This window comes from Podarcis melisellensis (assembly GCF_964234715.1).
Source record: "Podarcis melisellensis genome assembly, chromosome: 17".
Classification (NCBI taxonomy): Eukaryota; Metazoa; Chordata; class Lepidosauria; order Squamata; family Lacertidae; genus Podarcis; species Podarcis melisellensis.
This window is the reverse complement of record NC_138534.1, coordinates 7071351-7087702: the sequence shown is the minus strand read 5'-3', so window position 1 is coordinate 7087702 and position 16352 is coordinate 7071351. Positions and strand designations below refer to the sequence as shown.

Below are 16352 nucleotides of genomic sequence, written 5' to 3'. Positions count from 1 at the left end.
GTATGGAAAGATAAGATGATTTGAGAATATTGTAGAATGCAAAGATTATTGTAAATTGTATAATGTGGAGGAAATCAAGTGGGGGCGGAGGGAAGTGGGAGGAAGGAGAAAAGAATAATATGATGGATTAAGGAAATAGAAATGTAAATGTATGGTTGGGGATGGGAAGGAAATGGTGTTGGCTTTGGTACATCTGTATTGTAATGTAATATGTGAAAACCAACAAAACAAAACAAAACAAAACAAAACGAACATCTTTGGGAGCAAATGTCCCCCACCTCCCTAACCCTCTCCCCACCCACTCGCCTGCTGCAGCCCAGCCCCCTTGGGCTTCCTACCTAGGTAGGCAGAGTCAGGGGTGGAGCGCAGGCTCTGGGTGGGTGAGCGAGCGCCCAGGCCGTGGGTGGGAGAGCCCGGCAAGCTGTCGCTGGAGGACAGCGAGCGGTTCAGCGATGAGAGGCTCCGGCTGGTGTGCAGCAGGTTGGACTGCTTGGTGATCTTGCGGAAGAGGGAGCTGCGCTTCTTGCTGCTATGGAAGGAAGGGGAGCCGTTAGCCAGGAGAGGAGCAACCCCTTCCTCTCTCTCCCCCCCCCCCCGGTTATTGCACCTCACCTGTCCTGCCCTTCCTTGCTGGTGCTCCTCTTGTTCCTCCGAGCCATCTTGGATTTGTAGCTGCTCTTGCGGGCTGGCCCAATCCGGATGGAGGTGTTCTCAAAGGGCGTGGTGGTCACCATCACTTTGTTCCCACTCTGTGGTGAAAGAGAGGGGAGAGAGCTGGCTGTTGGCACAGCAAGCGGACGCAGCACTTTGCCCAGGTGCCCTCGGAGGCCATGACTGCTCTGTGCTTACCTTCAGGATGAGCTCCACCACTTCCGTGTGCACCAGCCCATGCACTGGCTCCCCGTTGACGTGGGTGATCAGGTCTCCGGCACACAGGCCTGCCTCATGAGCTGGACCACCTTCCTCCACGTGCTGCCAGGGGAGAAGACGAGAGAGATGCTCTCATGGCTCTGCTGTCCTCTTCTGACCACAGCACACCCGGCTTTGGCCTTGCAAGGGCCGCTGCCTAAAGCGTTTGCCCCTTTGGGCTCTCTTAGCATGAGGCAGACAAGGCAGGTAAGGGGCTCTTCCTTCCCCTTGGGAATCTTAAAGGTAAAAGGTAAAGGGACCCCTGACCATTATGTCCACTCGTGAATGACTCTGGGGTTGCGGCACTCATCTCGCTTTATTGGCCGAGGGAGCCAGCGTACAGCTTCCGGGTCATGTGGCCAGCATGACTAAGCCGCTTCTGGCGAACCAAAGCAGCGCACGGAAACGGCGTTTACCTTCCCGCCGGAGTGGTACCTATTTATCTACTTGCACTTTTACGTCCTTTCGAACTGCTAGGTTGGCAGGAGCAGGGACTGAGCAACGGGAGCTCACCCCATTCAAACCGCCGACCTTCTGATCGGCCTTCTGATCGGCAAGTCCTAGGCTCTGTGGTTTAACCCACAGCGCCACGCATGCTTACCCAGACGATGTGGTGCACACTGTAGACATCGCTGTCCCCCATGTAAACCCGGATGGCACGAAGTGTGAAGCCGTACTTCTTCCCGGAGCGCTGGATCGTGATGGGCGAGCGCAGGATGGTGACGGCGGGCGAGTAGTCGCGGGACGGTGAGGAATCGCGGGACGATGGGTTGGAGGAGAGTGACCGGGGGGACATGGGGCTGGCCAAAGGTGAGCTGCTGTGCTGTTCCACTGCGAGGAGGGAGAGGTAGAGAAAAACTAAAGGGAAAGCAAGAAGCCCTCCGCCATTCCATGGGGCAAGAACACAAGAGCACCTCTTGCCTCCCAGAACAGGAGTCCTGGCCCCCAGCCTCCCCTGCTCTAGGTCCTGCAAACTTGTACTTTCTGGTCTCTGCACCCAGCCTAAGGCCAGCCGTCTGTTCCTTCCAGTCGTTTCCCAAGACCTGTTGGCAGCGAGGGAAAAGTACAGAATCTGCAACACTTCCAAGGGCAGTTTTGAGCTTGGGAAATGGTACGTCGGGGTAGGTGGGTGTCGAGCAGGCTAGGGCGAAGTGCTCCCGCAGGTCCCAGAGGCAAATGAAGCCTGGTGTGTGCCCTACTAGCAGAAAAGGGAAAATCAGTAGTGCCTTTCCCTATTCTCTGTGGCCCTCCAGGTGCTGTTGAGCTACCACTTCCCATCATCCCTTACCACTGGCCATGCTCGCTAGGACTGGTGGGAGTTGGAACCCAACAGCATCAGAAAGGGCTCCCCACCACCAGTTTAAGCATACAGCCATAAGACCCCTGCCACAGACAAAGGCCTGCATGGTGCAATTTCAAGCTGCAGAAAGCTGCGGGCTTTTGGCACAACGTTCAGCTTCCCAAGAACCTCCCTTTGCATTTAAATTAAAAGCAAGTTTCCAGCCCTCATGGTGCAATTGACAGTGTGTGGGCAATGCTTGCTTAAATCTTAAGAGGCGAAACTGAATAAGATTCCCAGCATTCAGGGGGTCCTCAGTGCCTTGAAAGCTACTTTCTGTCTCTCCATAAACGACAGAAGCAGAACAAACTATGCAAAACTGTAGAAGCTGCAAAATCTAAATTAACAGAGGAAGTTATACATGCAAATATGCTTCATTTGCATAAGTTTGTGCATGGCCCAGAGTTCCATTTTTCTTATGGAATACCTTTTTTTTTTATTGGCACAAAACGCACACAGCTCAGCAACTATGTTAGAAGTGCCGAAAGGGTGGGTACAGCATGCAGGGTTGATAAGTGAGAGGTTGGGGGCTGTGAGCTGATGAAGGCTGCAGTGAGTGGGGAGTGTTCATTCCTACTGGAACAGCGACAGATGGGTCCTGTCTTCAGGGACTGGATGGGCTTGATCAGGATGCGGCCCGCCGGGACAGGCCGGTCCGATGGAAGGGGAGCGGTTCTGTGCAAGGGCGGGTGGATACAGCATGAAAGACAGGCCAAGATGCTGTCAAGCAGGATGGACGGTTTGTAGTGAGAAGCCCAGTGCCCCTGGGGGCAGGGGGTGGGCTGAGAGCAGGGGGTGGGGTGCCAGGCTCAAAGTGGGATGCCGTTCCTATGGGGTTAGTGCTGTGCCTGCTGGTTATGTGCAGGGGGGCGAGAGGAGGAGGCCCGTACCTGTGGGGATAATGACGGACAGCGCAGTAGCGGAGGCAGATTTGATGACCTTGCCCCCTGTGCGGGAGCTGTGCTTCTCGGCCGTGGCGTCCCCTGAGAGCTGTTGGTGGCGGGCCCGGCGCAGCACCAAGTCATTGGTGGCTTTGGGGGCTGAAGGGTCCAGCTCCTTTGGGGGCTGTAGCTCACCCGCTTTTGATTTATTGCCTATTGGGGAGGGGAGAGAGAGGGATGATGACTCAAGCCCTACATCAGAGGACCACGCGCCAGGGGCCCCCGCCTTCAAACAAGGAGCACAGAGCAGAGGGGGCCGCGGCAGGGGCTGTCCAAACCCCCAGCCACCCGAGAGGATCACAAAACACCATGCCCAGAGATTTCGCCTTTCCTCATCACACAGACAGCGGGTGGAGTCCCAGGCAGGGTGACTCTGCCTGCCTAGGCCTTCTCAAGGTGGAGCTGAGGAGATGGGGTTGCACCCCAGTGGGGCTCGGAGGCCTAGGGCCAAGCCCCAGCCAGCGTGCCCACCAAACTCTCACAAATAGTGCGAAAAGGACCTCTTAGTAAGTGCTACTAATGCACACCTGATATTGCAATTGCCAAGCTGCCTGTCCTCAGTTCTGTGGACTGCATAAAGGAGCTGAAGCCATGCAAATCGATGCTTGGGCTGCAAGACTCTGCAAGGAATCATTGCCCTTTCCCTTTCCTTATTAGACATGGCTAACACCTTGGATGCCATGCAAAGGGATGGCTCTACCTGCCCCCCACCCCGGGCACCTTACCCCCTCCAACAGTGGCGTAGCGTGGGTTGTCAGCACCCGGGGCAAGGCAAGTAATTTGTACCCCCTAACCCATGGATTTGCGCCCCCTAACCCTAACCCCCAGATGTTGCGCCCAGTGCGGCCGGCCCCCGCCCTGCACCCCCCACGCTACGCCACTGCCCTCCAAGAGCACCAGCTGAGGGCTTGTTAAAATCACCAAGGGTCAGATAAGGGCTTGTTTTAGGACAGTACCCCAGTAGCAGAGGAACCTTTCGGTCTGATCCTACACACACCTGGGCTGACAAGGCTCTCACCATTTTAGGGTTTTCTGCAGCCACGCAAGCTCTGACAAACGTGGGGGAAAGCCCAGATTCCAATCCAACTTCTTGGCAGATATTACTAGAATAGAAGTAACTGCTGCATTTGCTCTTTTTGGAAATCTCAGGGTTTGCTAGAGCCTTTGAGAACTTGTAGCAGATGTGTCTGTTCCTGGGGTAGAAACAGGGTAGGCAACCCAAGCACTGAGGGACAGAGAGGGGGGCTTGCTATGTGCAAGAATAACAACAATATTTTCTTATTTATATCCCACCCATCTGGCTGGGTTTCCCCAGCCACTCTGCAAGAAGGGAGACAGCTGATGGTGGAATGTACAGCTTGATAGGCTTTTACAAAATAATCTGCCCGCAACCACCACATTTTATTCATAGGATTGCATACCTACTAGTAGCCCCAATCTAGTGCCGGAATCTATTTGGGGGGAAAGAGAGGAGGATGTGCATTGGCTCTGGGTAAGGGGAGTGTGCAACATCTAAAAAAACAAATTACAGAAAAAAGCATGCCTCCTCCCAAATAAAGTAGTTTGGGAGAAAACAAAAAAAATTAAAGAAGCAAAGGGGCAAGGTTGCAGCAAAGGGGCAGTCACCCCTCTTTTGCTTTTGTTTTAAAAGCACTTCATGGAGCTCCTCCCTCCTATATGGCACCATGGAGTGGGACTTCACCTCCAACATGTAAACAAAGAAATAAAAGGGTTGCAAAATGACCCTGGCAGAGGCAGGAAGAGAGTTGTGTCACCCATTGCCACAGAGCCATTCCTACCGTGAAGCAACTGTCTCACGCAGCAAATTTTGGGCGGCAGAGTGGGAGGCAGGTGGATCCGACCCATAAGTCACAATCCACCAGGAAATTTTCCTGTGCAAGCCCACTGAAATTACCAGAGGCTGTGCAAGAATGGAACTGGTTGCAAGCGATCGGCTGAAGGGCCTGCACCAAATACACATTGCCTAGTGTACTCCTTATCGCAATGGATGCGTTATCAGGAGATTTGTGCGGTGCTGGTGGGAGGAAGGTTCGAGTTTCTCCAGCAACAAAACCTTGCAGCCCGAATGTTGGGAAACTGCAATTTCCTGGCAATTGATGGGAAAACAGACGTTTGGATCCTCTGCAACCGCTACATTGTGCAATGCCTACCGGAAAGGTCCCGAGAGGCTAACTGTACACTTGAGATTTGCCTTAGAACCAAGACTGGAGTGCTTGGATCTGCCAAGGGGTGATTTAAGGGATCTGGGGCGCACTGCTCCCTGCTCCCTAGGGATGTGTGGTCTCCCTGAGCCAGGCTGCATCTCCTCACCAGAGGCTGCAAGGGAGAGGACTTTGGCTGCACAAAACAGATGTCAAAAGGGAGGCGACGTACCAAGAATCTGTTCAGACTGTAATAGGCACATCTCATGTAAACAGCAAATTGGGCCCCTGACTGCCAGAGTGAGGGCTTTCAGCAAGAGGCCATTACTCACCTGCCTCAGTCTCTACAGGGGCAGGACTCTGCCCAGCCTCTCCTGCTGCCCCTTCCTTGCTCTCCTTGCCTTCGACCTGGGGCGTGGACCCTGGGGGCCCGTTTTCTGCAGGAGCCTTCGCAGGCCCCTTGCCAAGACTCTCGCTGTCGGTTTCCAGGGGCACGGCAAAACGGCTGGTGTCCATCAGGGCCGAAAAGCGCCGACGTGCACCCAGCGGAGGGCTGGAATCACTCTCGGTGTAGGAGGACTCCGAGGCTGAGAGCCGCTTCCTGAGAGACAGAAAACAAGCAAGATGGCTCACCCCCCCACCCCAAACACCTGAGGTCATGTCCAAAATGCCAGCCAGGGCTCAACTTGTGTCAGGAGGGCCTTAGAGCTTTTTTATTATTATTAGTGCTGTAACTGGAGCACGTAGGACTTGCCGATCAGAAGGTCGGCGGTTCGAATCCCCGGGATGGGGTGAGCTTCTGTTGCTCGGTCCCTGCTCCTGCCAACCTAGCAGTTCCAAAGCACATCAAAGTGCAAGTAGATAAATAGATACCGCTCCAGCGGGAAGGTAAATGGCGTTTCCGTGCGCTGCTCTGGTTGGCCAGAAGCGGCTTAGTCATGCTGGCCACATGACCCAGAAGCTGTACGCCGGCTCCCTCGGCCAGTAAAGCAAGATGAGCACCGCAACCCCAGACTCGGTCACGACTGGACCTAATGGTTAGGGGTCCCTTTACCTTTACTAACTGGAGCACAATCTACTTTAGCTAAAGCCGGGATGGGGAGCCTGTGGCCCTGCAGATGCTTCAGGATTACAACTCCCATCATCCCTTTCCACTGGCCACACTGGCTGGGGCTGATGGGAGTTGGAGTCCAAGAGTCTCTGGAAGATTGCAGGTTCCCCAGTTCGGAAGTGAATCTTCAGTGGATTCAGTTGCAATAAGTGAGGAGACATTTTAATTGTTAGGGCTGCAACTTAAGAGTACAGGGGTGTTGGTGTTGGGAAATAAATGCCTAAAGTGTTACATTTTGCACTGAGAGCATTACAGTTGTACCTTGGATCCTGAACACCTTGCGAGTCAAACGTTTTGGCTCCTGAATGCCGAAAACTTGCAAGTGAGTGTTCTGATTTGCGAACGTTCTTTGGAACCCGAACGTCCAAACCGGCTTACGCGGCTTCCAATTGGCTGCAGGAGCTTCCTTCAGCCAATCAGAAGCCATGCCTTGGTTTCTGAACATTTTGGAAGTCAAATGGACTTTCAACTTCCGAGGTACCACTGTACTATAATAAGGAATGAAAAAGAACTTTAAAAGATTATCTTCCCTCCAAAGAATGAGGAGAAAGCAATTGTTTGTTGAACTTTATGTCATCCTGTATTTTGGCCGTGCCTCACTTATATTGCACCTACACTGAGATTTCGGTAATTCAGAAATGCATTACATTTAAGCTCAGTCGGTAGAGCATGAGATTTAATCTCAGGGTTGTGAGTTTGAGCCTCATGTAGGGCAACAGATTGCAGCATTGCAGGGAGGTGAACTAGATGTCCCTCGCAGTCCCTTCTAACGCTACAATTCCCTGATTCTGGGAACAGCTGATTAATGTACTAGTTAGACAGACGGCGTCCATTTTCTAAGCATCCTGTATTCAGCTGATATTTCTAGTTTTCTCTGCTAAATCCTCAGGCCATATGGGGAAGTGTTGGACTAACAGCAGCTGGTGTCTGCCAGGGACCAGAGATTGGGATCAGAGCCCTGGAATATCCAGGAAACCCTGAAGTCCACATTTGCCTCTCAGAGCTGGAGTGAGAGCTCCTCTTTCAAGTGCCCTCAGTCTCCTCCAGGTCTGGGGGCTGAGGAACAAAAGCCACAGGGTGGAGACTCACATTTCAGGGGAGTTGGTACGCCAGCTTTTCTCTCGAAGGGTGAAGCTGCCCAGGCTCTCCCTTTTGCTGAGCTTCTCATCTTTGTGTTTGTTGCTCTGGTCCCTCTTGGTGACACCTGGAGTCTTCTGCTCATGCTGGGAGAGGTGTTCCATGCTGCTGTACACCTGTATTGAGGGGGACAGGTGGCAAAGGCCAGAAAGGTGAGAAATGGTGCAGCAACGTGCTATAAGGAGTGGCTTTATTGCTTATCTGAAGAAGTGTGTATCTGAAGAAGTGTGCATGCACACGAAAGCTCATACCAAGAACTAACTTAGTTGAGCTTTAAGGTGCTACTGGAAGGAATTTTTTTGTTTTGCTTATGTAGTTATTTTTAATTTTTTAATTTATTTAACATAATTGTTACAAAATATAAGCAAAATATTGCAAATACATACATATATATTTCAAATAAGCCCATATATATGAAAAAAGGAACAAAAGAGGAAAAAAGAAATCAAAGAGAAAAGAAGAAGAAAAGTTGGAAGAACTTATTGCAAGTTTATTCTACAAATATCTCAATATGAAAATAATAATACAATTTCATTGATTGACTTCCATTGCTTACACTGCACTTCCAATATACATTTTAAGCAAGATTGTTATTCTGTATTTTTCCCGTACAATCTCACACAAATATTCTAATCAATAAGTTTTCTAAATCCTTCATAAATCAATTCTAAACACAACCAATACCTTACATTTAATCCTTGTCTACATAAATAAATATGTATTCATTTTCCTTATTTATAGACTGTTTTTCACTACAGATGGCCGCAAAGCAGTTGACCCAACCATCCACAAAACAATCCATCAATCATTCATGCAGTACTAAAACCACAGGTGAAAACGTAAGTTCGATTAATTAGGCAATAAACATGCCCTCGAGGACACATACTCAGAAGCATGTTGTGTGGAGGATATAACAACAAAAACAAAACAAGGCACCCAGAGCCTTCTAAGACATTCTTTGGTGTTTGTAAGGGAAAATTTGAAAGGTATCTCAGCCGCCAAGAATTAACACATAGCACGGCTGTGCTCTTAAACGTTCCCAAATCTTTCAGTTCTCCACAGAAAATCCCCCACTGCCCACAAGGTGATTTCAGGTACAATGGTACCTCAGGTTACAAACACTTCAAGTTACAAACTCCGCTAACCCAGAAGTAGTACATCGGGTTAAGAACTTTACCTCAGGTTGATTACAGAAATTGTGTGGCAGTGGGAGGCCCCATTAGCTAAATTGGTACCTCAGGTTAAGAACAGTTTCAGGTTAAGAACGAACCTCCAGAAAAAATTAAGTTTGTAACCAGAGGTACCACTGTATATGTTTTCCATCAGTGAGGGTTACTGCTGGTTTCAGATCCGATACCAGGGGTGCTGGGAACAGTTTTAGAAAGGTCTGAGTGTGCAGATCTGGCCCATGCGGGAGACTTCAAGCATCCCTTCTTCTTGCCAATCTTTGCCTGAAAATACCCAGCCACCTACCCACACCCACCCACACATTAGCTCAACAAACACACGACTTGGAAACCATAGTTCTGCACACTTAAGTGAATAAGTTTGCATAGGGCTGTGCTGCTGCTGACAATCTCCTGTTCTATTGCCTCCCTATAGAGATGTGCTATGAAGATAGCCAATACATTTATTGGCTACCCATCCCCAACATACGCCATTCAAATCCTGACTCCTCATTGCACTGTGCTCCCAAGCACATTTTGCTAATGACAGGCTGATGGTAAGGAGAAGAATGAAGAAGACAACAGCAGCATTTCATAGCGCAATTAAAAGTATTTATAGCATTTCACATACATTATCTTAGTAATCCTTACAGCAACCCTGCCAAGTAGGCCAGTAACAATATCCTGGTTTATTTGCAGAAAGAAAGAGAGGCGACAGAAATGGAAGTGGCTAGGGACACTTGTGACTTTGAGGCTGAGGTGAGATTTAAACTCTGGGCTTCTGAGCGCACACTCTATAACCACAGCACCAGTGTTAAACATCAACAACAACAATTCAAATTAAATGCAGTCATTGAGGACTCTCACCTTGCTGAACCTGGGAGAGCAAGATGAAAACTGCCTTATTTCCACAGGTTCATCTTCAGTCGTGTCATCTTCATCATATGAGTTAATGTGGTGGTAACGATCGGAGCGAGCTGGAAAGAGGAAAACTGTCTCATGGAGCTGCGGGAGACCTGGGCAGCAGGATTGCTGTTGAGCTGCCCACATTCCCTCTAAGCCTGGCCCCAAATGGCTAGAGAAAGAAAAACATCACAGAAGCAGCTTCATTCCTGCACCCAAGTGGAACATCTCACCCTGAACAGGAAGGAAGCTTGGAAAAACAGAAACAAAGCTCCACCAGGACAAGTAGCCTCTCCCTTTGCACCCCCACCCCAAAGATGAGCAGCATACCCATGTATTTAAAAACAAATGAGAACCCTAGAATGTCCCTGTCATCTCCCAGAATTACGCTGCCATTGTCACATAAGAGCAGATAGGGAATCTTTTTCAAGCTGCGGATCAGATCCAAAATTGGCCCACCCTCCATGGACTATTTTTGAAAGGTGGGTGAGGGTTCACCTACCTGTCAATCACCTACAGTTGTATGGCATGGATGATAAAGATTTCAAGCCCAGAGCAGGCAGAGGCTTATCTCTGATCTTAGCCGTGTGAACAAAACTAGGCAGGACATCAGATGCACCTTAGCATTTAGCGCATTACGTTTTAAGCATTTGTTTATCAGGGTCTGGGCAGAGGAGGAATGGTGGAGACCGCCTCCCCAGCCTGACTCTTCCAGGGAGGAGGAAGAGGAAGACAGTATAGATTGACAACAGGGGTTTGAGGGAGGTCACAACTCAGAGGCAGATGAGGGGGAAAGTTGGGAAATAATGGGAGAGGAGGAGGCAGGACCAGAATGGCAGCTGGCCGACACGGTGTCTTTAGAAAGCATTCTAGACTCCCCATCTCCCAGAACCCGGTGAGCCTTTAAAGTAGGAGAGCAAAGAGCTCAAAGACACATAGCAGGACCCGTAGAGGAGACGATGAGAATGATGAATGAGGAAGTGGGAGAGATGGGTGTGTGTGGGTATGTGGATGTGGAGATTCACTCAGGACAAACCCATTATCCAAGAGGCTGGGTTCAATAGCCTCTCTCTGTAATATTGAAATAAAAAAGGATGGTAAGAAACTTTTCCTTGTCTTCATACTTTCCTGGGCAGCCAGCTAGAAACCGCTGACAGCATCCTGACAGTGTAATAATAATAATAATAATAATAATAATAATAATAATAATTTATTATTTATACCCCGCCCATCTGGCTGGGTTTCCCCAGCCACTCTGGGCGGCTTCCAACACAATATTATAATACAGTAATGCATCAAACATTAAAAGCTTCCCTAAACAGGGCTGCCTTCAGATGTGTTTGACATACATCTTAAAAAAATAATAATGCAATAGCAGTTGCAGTGGTGTGACTCTCACTGGAACACAGGGCACTGCCTCCTACAGAGGCAACCAATGGTTCATAATGTTCCACACTGTCTGGCAGCAGTTCTCCCAGCGTTCCAGGCAGGGGTCTCTCCTAGTCTCAGCTGGAAGTGCCAGAGACTGAATTTAGGACCTTCTGTTTGCAGGCATTACTCTGCCACTGAGCTGTGGCCCTTTTCTCCTGGTGGGGGCCCCTGGTGAAAATGTTTCCTCTGAAGCTGATATTTGCAATGGAAATCCCCCACTGACGCCTCTCTGGTATGGAAGAAGGAAGGAGAAGGCCCTTATTAACATGAGCAATACAGGATTAGGTGTTTCTGGATAGTGGGAAGTGGTGCAGGCCAGCAGCCTCGCTCTTGTTTGTTAAAGGAAAACATTTGGGAAGGGGGAGAGAAAAAGAAAGCAGAATGTTAACACTTGCTGTCAAAGTAGCTGGTGTCTTCCTCAGACTCCAGGTGAGGGATGAATTCTGCTTTCTGCCTCAGAAGCCCGTTCCAGTCCAGATCTTTGAAAAACGCATGCTGTTTCACTTCATAGGCGCCACCTGCAAAACAGAAAGACCAAAGTCTTGCTGCCCTCTGCTGGACAACACTGCCAATCAAACTGGACATGGTAAGAGGTGCTCTATCCTAGAAACATGTGATTCTGCTGCCAGGTGGTGGGGGGAGGGAGGGGCAACATCCTGAGCACTTAGGGAATATTGACACAGACCCACCAAGGCCCCAGCTGGTCAACAATTTGGTGTCCCAGGTTGCAACACCCCGAAAGAGGATCTAGAGAACTTGGGGCAGGACTACCCCTCCCCTCCTTCTGGACTGGATCACACTGAAGCACCACCTAACTAACTGCCCTGCACCCTGACCAAGTGTCTTTACCTGCCCCCAGGCGGAGAAGAGGGTTGGTCTGCAGGAGGCAGGAGATGAGATCTTGAGCATCTGCTGGGAGGGCCTCCTCCCCTTCCGGCCACAAGATGTCATCTGAAAGCAGAAAGAACAGAGAAGCTCTTGGTGGACAAGGCTGCTGATGGGGTGGATTAGGGAGGGTTAGAAGGGTCTCCTCAATGTGTAGATTATTGTGACAGGTTTAATTGTTACTGGGAAATGGGTTCCTAACATGGAAAGCAGCTCACAGAGCCTCTGAACCCAAAGCTCCACCTTAATGCTCCTCTCTGTTTCATGATACCCTCCTAAGGTTTTTCTCCCCACCAACTCAAACAGCACCCTCCTCTCACCCCTCCATTCACCTTGGTTAAGCAGGAGCAACTGAGCCAAGCCTGGAGGAAATTCCAAAGCCAGCAAGTAACAATGTTGAGCTCATAGCTGGATCACAGCGACCCAAACACACCTGCCCTTCACTTACCAGTGATGACCTGACCAAAGAGCTCCTCAGGGGTGTCTCCAAAGAATGGCACACAGCCCACCAGGAACTCGTACAGGATGATGCCCATAGCCCACCAGTCCACTGGCTTCCCATAGCCTTGGCGAAGGATCACTTCCGGTGCAATGTATTCAGGGGTTCCACAAACCTGCCAAGACACCAACCGTCGCAGAACAGAGATTGGATGAAATTCCGGTAATGGCTGGGGAAATCCATATGTATGGCAGCCCTACATGTTAGCTGAGACAACTGAGAAGGGGGTGATCTGCATTCCTATCGGAGTCCTGGGCTAGGTGGAAAGGTTCCAGACCTCTCTATCCATCCCAGAGCTGGGTATATCATTTTTGTTTTGATCACCACCACCCTGCAGGGTCTTGGGGGTCAGAAAAGCTTCCGCCAGGCCCCTGGGGTGGAGGTTAGACACCCTAAGTCTACAGCTTCCCCCCTCACATACACAATGACAATTTGTCATGTCCTGCCTTGTGTCTTCCTTCTAAAATACCAGAAGGCCTTGTTTGGTAAGAAAGGCTTTCTTCTGCTGACTGACAAGTTCTGATTTAAAGTCCATGCTGGGGTTTAAAAACAAGTCAACCACATGAGAGCTTCCAGGGGTTTTTGTACTCTCTTATCTCGTACCTCCCTAAATATTTACCAAGTGGTCTGGCGGCAGTGAAAACCCCCATAGCCAATGACTAACTGAGATTAATGTCCTCTTACTTCTGTCGTTTGTATGTAAACACAATCTGAGAGGAGCAGGAAGAACTCCCCTGGATCAGCCTTGTTCTGCGCCACAGGGCAGTGTTATAGTCTCCCACACAATTTCAATGGCATGCTTCAAATTCTGCCCCCTCACCCACCCACAACCATAGCTGTCAACCTTCCCTTTTTTGCGGGAAATCCCCTTATTCCAGCGCTGTTTCCCGCTGCTATCCTGGATTGTTAGATATCCCGTAGACTGTCCCCAGGACAGGTGAGGCTGCTGATCCCTTATTTTCGAGGCTGCTGAAAGTTGACAGCTATGCGCACAACGCTCCCCTCTCACGCACACCATCAGGGTGCCCACCTGTTTGTCCAGGAACTCCCGGGCATCCTTCTCAATGTGACCCTCGTACAAGTTGGTGGTGAGGCTCATCAGCCCCATCTTGGAGAGGCCGAAGTCTGTCAACTTGATGTGCCCCATGGAAGTGATCAGCAGGCTGAGGAGAAAGCCGGAGAAGCAACCGTCAAGAGAGCTCAGATCACAGAAACACATTGCCCCCCCTGCTCCCCCCCCACTTTTGCAAAGGAACCCAGGGAATGTCAGCAAAGCTCTTCTCCCGGCAAGATAGCCCAGGAGAGGCTCTGGCTCTCTGCTTCATACTTGTCGGGCTTTAGGTCACGGTGGACGATGCCATAGTTGTGCAGGTACTCCAGCGCGAGGACGGTCTCGGCAAAGTACATGCGGGCCATCTCCACGGGCAGTGCTCCTATGTTCTTCAACAGTGTGGCACAGTCCCCGCCTGCTGGGAAAAGGGCCTAGTGGTTAGGGAGACAGCTAGCAGGCCACTCTCTTCATACAGTGCAGGACTACTACTCTGTTCCTGCCCTTGATCGGAGCTTGCAGTCCTCCAGTGTCTTGCCATTAGGAATGCTAAGAAGCGCAGTCTGTAGGAGGCCAGATACAAGGCTTGGCTCCCTGTGCCTTACTTTCATGCTGTATTTAATATTAAAAGACCTAGGTGATCTTTCGACTTGAGACTGGTTTAAAAACAGGTGTTTCCAATCTTGCTTGCTGAAAAAGCTAACAGGATGCTGGAAGCTCCTGCCAAGCACACAGGGACTCTGCCATCTCCTACAATCCAAGCTTGCTTTGAATCCAGAGACACAGTTGAATAAAATATTTTTGAATAAAAGACAGTGTTTGGGGGGCAGAGAAGCTTGGTTAATTCATTGTACACAGGTTGTACATTGACAATAAAGGTATTACTGTAGTATTATTATTATTATTATTATTATTATTATTATTATTATTATTATTATTATCATCATCATCATCATCATCTTAGGGCTTCCAGTAACATCACTGTCCTGACTAAAAGTAATGAAACCACTGGTTGAGGAGCTTGGGTGCTAATGAATTGAGAAGGATAAGATCAGTTTGGATGGCCAGGAAAGATGCTTTTCTCAACTTCTGAGCTATGTTTTTAATTTAATAGATAAATTTAATAAATAATAATAATAAAACAACTGGATATTATTTGTACAACAACGGATGTGCATGCTGTTTGCTCAAGGGTATCTGATAACCACTGCTGCTCTCAGAATGGGTGATTTCCTGCAAGCTCACACATGGGATTTAATTCTTATATGTAACCTGAAAGCTGATGTGTGATACTGAGAGACCAGGGGGTATCTGAGTCCCTTCAGGAGTTCTGAGGCCGTGTACCTTCGACATATTCCATGACCATGCAGAGGTAGCGCTTGGTCTCAAAAGAGCAGAACATGCTGACCACAAAGGGGTTTTCTGCAAAAGTCAAAATGTCGCGCTCCACAAAGGCCTGCTGGATCTGGTTGCGCAGGATGAGGTTTTGCTTGTTGATCTTCTTCATGGCAAAGCGTTGCCGGGTCTCTTTGTGCCGCACCAGATACACAGCTCTGTGAGAGGAGGAGGCGGAGAAAGCAGAGGGGATGTGCTCAGCAAGAGGCACCCCAACCCACAAAGCACTTCTCCAAGAACACAGCAGAGAATGCAGGTGTATTGAGGGATCTTGATCCTCACTCTATAAATACTAGACTCTCTCCCCTCTTTAAACAATGGGCTGGTAAACTAGTTTTTACCCAGAGCTTTTGGGAGGGGACAGAGAGGCTTAAAGGTAAAGGTAAAGGGACCCCTGACCACTAGGTCCAGTCATGGCCGACTCTGGGATTGTGGTGCTCATCTCGCTTTATTGGCCAAGGGAGCCAGCGTACAGCTTCCGGGTCATGTGGCCAGCATGACTAAGCCGCTTCTGGTGAACCAGAGCAGAGCATGGAAACGCCGTTTACCTTCCTGCCGGAGTGGTACCTATTTATCTACTTGCACTTTGACGTGCTTTCGAACTGCTAGGTTGGCAGGAGCAGGGACCGAGCAACGGGAGCTCACCCCGTCGCGGGAATTCAGACCACCGACGTTCTGATTGACAAGTCCTAGGCTCTGTGGTTTAACCCACAGCACCACCTGCGTCCCTTGTCCGCTCATATGTCCACTGCATCAACGTTACACATCATTGCAAACCCTTAATGTGGCAAAAGATCTTGGTCCATGCTTGGGTGGGAAGCTGTCTGAGGATTATGACCTGAAGAACACCCCGCTCCCACATCGCCCTGCCTTCTCTTTGATGCCTTCTTCAGAACCCTCCCTCCAGGTGCCTCTGCTGTCTCAGTGTGAGGCAAGTAGCAAGACGAAACAGGGCCTTCTTGGTGGTATCCCACAATTGACATCCTATGTGACTGCTGGTTTTAGGCAAATATGGATGTCCCTTAAATGGGGCTCCCTGCTGTTCCTATACAAGTACGGTTCCCTGTCAGCATCAATACAGTGACAGAGAGCTTGGCTAGGATGGACTGCTGAGGGGGATGGAGGGAGGAAGCAGTTTGCATTCCAAAATGCTGGAGCAAGTGTAAATGCAAACTGCTTCCTTTGAAGAGAGAGAAATGCTCCACTTTCTCTCCAGAGGGAGCAGTTTAGATGCAAAGCATTCCCTCTACAAATAGGAAAATGCTGTTTAAAAATTTGAGTATTTTGGATTCAAAATACAGCGCTCTGAATCCACATTGCTTCCTATTGAGAGAGAGGGAAATGCTCAGTTCAATGATGTAGCATCTTCTCTCTCTCCAGAGCAAGCCTCTTTGAAGGTTTCCTTGGAACTCTGACCTGTGTAAAG

At 49.6% G+C, this 16352-nt stretch overlaps 1 protein-coding gene across 1 annotated transcript in view; it reads right to left on the bottom strand.

Annotated features, from left to right (window-relative positions):
* The window catches only part of MAST1 (microtubule associated serine/threonine kinase 1), a 94559-nt gene that overhangs the window by 3690 nt on the left and 74517 nt on the right, over window positions 1-16352 (bottom strand). Inside the window, exons 13-26 of the mRNA XM_081893729.1 lie at window positions 14876-15084; window positions 13811-13949; window positions 13514-13646; window positions 12433-12598; window positions 11949-12050; window positions 11495-11617; window positions 9633-9742; window positions 7552-7715; window positions 5684-5952; window positions 3139-3342; window positions 1511-1740; window positions 850-972; window positions 613-749; window positions 339-529 (exon numbers count right to left, since the gene is read on the bottom strand). Of these exons, the coding sequence (XP_081749855.1) occupies window positions 339-529; window positions 613-749; window positions 850-972; window positions 1511-1740; window positions 3139-3342; window positions 5684-5952; window positions 7552-7715; window positions 9633-9742; window positions 11495-11617; window positions 11949-12050; window positions 12433-12598; window positions 13514-13646; window positions 13811-13949; window positions 14876-15084 (2300 nt within the window). The remainder of the gene's footprint in view (window positions 1-338; window positions 530-612; window positions 750-849; window positions 973-1510; window positions 1741-3138; window positions 3343-5683; window positions 5953-7551; window positions 7716-9632; window positions 9743-11494; window positions 11618-11948; window positions 12051-12432; window positions 12599-13513; window positions 13647-13810; window positions 13950-14875; window positions 15085-16352) is intronic.